This window comes from Giraffa tippelskirchi, chromosome X (assembly GCF_054371585.1).
Source record: "Giraffa tippelskirchi isolate mGirTip1 chromosome X, T2T-mGirTip1v1.2.pri, whole genome shotgun sequence".
Taxonomy (NCBI): Eukaryota; Metazoa; Chordata; class Mammalia; order Artiodactyla; family Giraffidae; genus Giraffa; species Giraffa tippelskirchi.
In genome coordinates this window covers 13658906-13664614 of record NC_137289.1, presented here as the reverse complement: position 1 = coordinate 13664614, position 5709 = coordinate 13658906, and the positions used below count along the sequence as shown (strand labels likewise).

The following is a 5709-nucleotide window of genomic DNA, read 5'->3' as shown; positions in this document are numbered from 1 at the left end:
ACTCTTTGCAACCCCACAGACTGTAACCCACCAGGTTTCTCTGTCTTTGGAATTTCCCAGACAAGAATAATGGAGTGGGTTGCCATTTCCTTCCCTAAGGGATCTTCCTGATCCAGGGGTGGAACCCGTGTTTCCTGCAGCTCCTGCATTGGCAGGCAGATTCTTTACCACTGAGCCACCTGGGAAGCCCCTGATTAGCATACATTCAAAAAATATTGCTACAGATTTTAAGTATGTCAGTATCTAGTGGAACATTGTGATCTTTTTAGTTCTTATTTTTCAAAGTTAGCTATTTGTGGCCCTTTATTTTTCCATGTAAATTTTATTTTACTTATTATTATTTTGTGTGTGTGTGGTTAAGGCTTTATTGGTAATCAGGCAGGGCTGGGTAGGGAGCACAGTGGGGGAGCAGGGTCCACATACCAGGCCAGGACTGGTCTTCAGGGCGGTGCTGAGGAAATCAGGCCTGAGGTCTGTAGGCCAGGGTTCTGGTGAAGTGACTCATGGGAGGAAAAAAAAAAAAAAAGAACACAGAAAGGAAGGATGGTCTGGTTGCCTTTGGAGCAGAAAGCATAACATCAGGGGATGAGTTCACTGAAGAAGAGTGGGATGCTGCTGTAGAGTTTTAAAGATCCTGGATGAATGGGATTGGAGAAGAGTTGGGGCCAAATAAGGCCTAAGTGGAGGCAAATGGAAAGAAAAGAGAGAGTAAGGTACTGGGGTGCAGGGAGGTCCAGCAAGCGCAACACTGGCTCCTGGATCCATCTCCTGCCTTCCAGGGTGCTACTTATTGCCCCACATGGCTATCCTTGAACATAAAGTGTGTGGGAGGAAGCAGCTGGAATTCATGTATGCAGAGATCCTCCTTAGGCCCTTAAAGCAGGTGAGGAAGTCTTTAAGCTTTAGGAATTCATCCAGGCACTTGGGGTCAAATATAAAGTGCAGGCCAGGAAACCCACATAGGTGAGCTTGTCCCCTGCAAACCAAGTCCTCGTCCCCAGAAACTCTGAGTAGAGCTTCATATTTTCAGGGATCTCCTTCAGGTATTGAGAATTCATTTTCTCAGAGTGATGGCGGTGGCAGACTCGGGCCAAGTCATCAGCAGCGTCCATAGCCTGGTTCTCCATCACAGCCATGCATATCTTCTCAGTCTCACCAGTCACATTGTGCTTGTGAGCAGTGGAGTCAAGGGTGGCCTTGCACTGGGTGAGCTTGTGAGCCCCATTAATTAAATAGGGCAGATTGAGGAAGTCTAGGCCCAGCTTGAATTTTTTACTTAGCCACTGGCTTCTGTCATAGTTGGGACTGTCCCCTATCCTGTACTTCTCATAGTTTGAGTTTGTGCATTCCAGGAGCAGGCGGACTACATGAGCTAGCCTGTGGAGGTGCCAGTAACCCAGGGTCATTGCCATGATCAGGGTCAATGGATCCAGGCACCCCCTCCACACCACTAAGGTGGAAGTGCACCCTTCATGTAAATTTTAGAGTAAGTTTCTCAAGCTTCTCAAAGAATGCAACCACAGTTTTGATCAGAATTTTCTTTTTATATATCACTTTGAGGTGAATTGACCTTTAATAGTATTAAGTTGTCCCAAGCAAGATGCTGGAATGGCTTTCCATTTATTCAGATCATTTTCTAGGTCTTTTGTGTTTCTTTTTTTTTGCCATTGAGGTCTTGTATGTGTGTGTGTCTATCTGTCTGTCTGTCTCTCTCCCCCTTAAAAAAATCTTGCCTAAGCCCTGCCCATCTTACTATTTTTTCAAAGAACCAGCTCTCTGTTTTTTAATCTTCAATGTCCTTTTTTCACCATTTCATTGATTTCTCCCTTGTGTTATTTTCTTTCTCCTGTTTTTCTCTGAGTTTGCTCTGTTGCCCTGTTTCCAAGTTCTTGATCTAAATGCTTAACACTTTTAAAAATTTGGTTTCCTGATAAATGTATTTAAAGCCTTAAAGTTCTTTCTGTGTCTCACACATTTTGACCTATGATGTTTTAATTGTCCTTGAGTTCTAAGAATTTATAATTTTACTCACAATTTACCTTTTTAACCCAACAGTTTTATAGTAATATGTTACTTCACAAACATACAAGAGTATTTTTTTTTCTGTTTTGTATTTCTCAGACTTGTTTTTGAATTTATTTGTGATATTCTTCAGTTCAGTTCAGTTCAGTAGCTCAGTTGTGTCTGACTCTGCAACCCCATGGACTGCAGCACGCCAGGCCTCCCTGTCCATCACCAACTCCTGGAGTCCACCCAAACCCATGTCCATTGCGTCGGTGATGCCATCCAACCATCTCATCCTCTGTCATCCCCTTCTCCTCCCACCTTCAATCTTTCCGAGCATCAGGGTCTTTTCAAATGAGTCAGTTCTTCACATCAGGTGGCCAAAGTATTGGAGTTTCAGCTTCAACATCAGTCCTTCCAATGAATATTCAGGACTGACCTCCTTTAGGATGGACTAGTTGGATCTCCTTGCAGTCCAAGGGCCTCTCAAGAGTCTTCTCCAACACCACAGTTCAAAAGCATCAATTCTTCGGTGCTCAGCTTTTTTCACCATCCAGCTCTGACATCCATACATGACTACTGGAAAAACCATAGCCTTAACTAGATGGAGCTTTGTTGACAAAGTAATGTCTCTGCTTTTTAATATGCTGTCTAGGTTGGTCATAACCTTCCTTCCAAGGAGTAAGCATCTTTTAATTTCACGGCTGCAATCACAATCTGCAGTAATTTTGGAGCCCCCCAAAATAAAGTCTGCCACTGTTTCCACTTTTTCCCCATCTATTTGCCATGAAGTGATGGGACTGGATGCCATGATCTTAGTTTTCTGAATGTTGAGCTTTAAGCCAACTTTTTCAATCAACTCTTTCACTTTCATCAAGAGGCTCTTTAGTTCTTCTTCACTTTCTGCCATAAGGGTGGTGTCATCTGCATATCTGAGGTTATTGATATTTCTCCCGGCAATCTTGATTCCAGCTTGTGCTTCATCCAGCCCAGTGTTTCTCATGATGTACCCTGCATATAAGTTAAATAAGCAGGGTGACAATATACAGCCTTGACGTACTCCTTTTCCTATTTGGAACCAGTCTGTTGTTTCATGTCCAGGTGATATTCTTAACTGGTTGCATATTTTTATTTTTCTGGACTGGTTGCATATTTTTATTTTTCTGGAAGTAGCAATTTGCCCTTCTCGAATGGACTCAGACCACGAAGAGTTCGTATTAAGCTATAGGTTGTTTGGCCAGGTTACCTAAGCTGAAAAGATTTAACATTTAAAAGGTGAGATCTTGATTAGTTACTGTAAACCTGAACTTGATTCCCCTGTCCTTACCATGTGATGTTCCCAAGAAAGAATAATGGTAATATATGTGCTCTCTACCTCATTGCTGACAAAACACTTTTAATAACCACTTTTAACTTTAGTCACCCAAACAGCCTGGTGAGATAGATAGGAAAATCATTTACCTCTGACTTCATCTGTCAGACAGCTTCAAAAATACTTCCAGACCACCATGGGTTGTTGTGAGGATTAATTAATTAGAACCAATAATCCTTTCTCACTACCGCAGTGGGTTGTGGCACTCTGGTGAGATAATGGATATGAAAATACAAAGGCATACAGGCTTCTGAGTTATTATTTTGGTAGTAGAAACAGTCAAGTTCCTCCTTGTTAGAGCACGTTTAGGAAAGGCTGGAAAAAGATACCATGAGTGAGCACCAGATCTGTTGCATGGACCTGATGTATGTTTACTGATCTGTTAAGTATCAAATGGCCTAACTGGCACCAGAGTCATCTTAGGTGTGCCACCTGGGCAGTCACATAGGGACCTTGCCCCCAGAAGGACTCCATAATTGGTTTGGTTTGGTTTTGTTGATGTGAGCTATTTTGAATGTCTTTATTGAATTTGTTGCAATATCACTTCTGTTTTTGTGTTTTGGCCTCAAGGTATGTAGGATCTTAGCTCTCTAGCTCGGGATTGAACATGTACCCCCTGCATTGGAAAGCGAAGTCTTAACCTTTCCACTACCAGGGAAGCTTTATTGTTGCCTTCTAAAGATTCATAACAATGTTATCTTTGATCTGTGTTTTGTAAATGAAATCTGATGAAATAACAAAGCAGGTGCATGAACAGTGGAGATGTGCTTGATGGTAGTGTGTGCACATGTGGGCTCAGGTTCACAGGAATGGCAGGTTATGTGGGCACAAATAGACCTTTTGTATAGTCTGGCCCACGTAGGGCCCCAAGGCAGTCTGCCTAGGAACTAGGTCCAGACTGGTGCTGTCCATGGTGGGTGGCTGCAGCTGCAGAAGCAGCAGCCCTGGTAGCAGGAGCTGTTGGTGCAGGAGTGAGCAAGGACTCCACCCTGGGGCACATAATGGGAAATGGGCTTGCCTGTCTGTCCCTGTAGGATTTACATAAAGATGAACTTGACATCCTGAGTTCTATGACAAGAGCTGCTCTCAGTTAGGCATTAAGCTTTGTCAGTAAATTAGTACAAAATAAAGGTGTGCATGCGGAATGGTAATAATGTATATATAAAGGAGTTATTAGAATTCTTCTAAGAGTTTAGACTCTCTGGTTTTGAAAACTACTGAAACATTGCAAAATAAATAACCACAGGAGGTTTAGACATATAAATTAAATTTAGGGATCAACCTATTCAACAGAAAAGAACACTGTTTTCATATGCAGCCTTGAATGAACCACTAATTAATGAGGAAGAGAAATTTTAAATTAATTTCCCTTATAATTGAATTATATATACATCATGAAGCCACTTTTGGTTTATTGTACAACCTTCACAAGTTATAAATGTCAGAGGAAAAATTAATACACTATTATTGTATAAATATACATTTAAAATTAAATTCATACTTACACAAAGCTGATTTATATGAATTAAATCTTTTTAGAAAAATAGTTCCATCACAGTCATAAATTCTAGATGTACCAAAATTTATACATTAACCCAAAGTTGCTACAGGCCATAAAATACTCATATCACCTCCTGTAACAGTTGCATCAGAAGGAAGTTCCTTCTCTAAAATTGAAATTATTAAAAATCATTTGCCATCTTGCATTTGCCAAGAAACACTGATGGCACTTTCAATTATGTCCATTGAGAACGAAGTTGCTAAAAGTATAACTTTTGATAACCTAATACATAAATTTGTAGAGTACGAAGACTCTTGAGAGTCCCTTGGACTGCAAGGAGATCCAATCAATCCATCCTAAAGGAGATCAGTCCTGAGTGTTCATTGGAAGGACTGATGTTGAAGCTGAAACTCCAATACTTTGGCCACCTCATGTGAAGAGTTGACTCATTGGAAAAGAGCCTAATGCTGGGTAGGATTGGGGGCAGGAGGAGAAGGGGACGACAGAGGATGAGATGGTTGGATGGCATCACCGACTCGATGGACATGGGTTTAGGTGGACTCCGGGAGTTGGTGGTGGACAGAGAGGCCTGGCGTGCTGCAATTCATGGGGTCGCAAAGAGTCAGACACGACTGAGCGACTGAACTGAACTGAACTGAGCCAGAAAAATCTTATGATCAATCAAGTTATCACATTATTAAAGTATTAGTAAATTTATTGTGTTATAATATTCTGACACCAAAAATATTTTTTGCAATTTGTACATTTATGTTGTTAATCATTGTGGTAGACAGATTAATGTCCCTCCAACTCCATCCCAAAAACATCCATG

At 41.3% G+C, this 5709-nt stretch overlaps 1 protein-coding gene across 1 annotated transcript; it reads right to left on the bottom strand.

Moving 5' to 3' along the window:
* Window positions 1–783: 783 nt before the first annotated feature.
* LOC145535270 (glutathione S-transferase Mu 4-like) lies at window positions 784–1412 on the bottom strand. Its single transcript, XM_081563643.1, has 2 exons — window positions 960–1412; window positions 784–873 (listed from the first exon to the last, which is right to left on the bottom strand). The coding sequence occupies exons 1-2, from the start codon at window positions 1410–1412 to the stop codon at window positions 784–786; spliced, it is 543 nt and encodes a 180-aa protein (XP_081419769.1).
* Window positions 1413–5709: the final 4297 nt, after the last annotated feature.

What these genes read in the sequence shown, in the direction of transcription:
- LOC145535270 (XM_081563643.1), bottom strand. Translation starts at nt 1,412, where the DNA reads ATGGCAATGACCCTGGGTTACTGGCACCTCCACAGGCTAGCTCATGTA. An exon ending in CAGGGGACAAGCTCACCTAT is followed by an intron (nt 874 to 959) that starts GTGGGTTTCCTG and finishes ACCTGCTTTAAG; the next exon opens with GGCCTAAGGAGGATCTCTGC.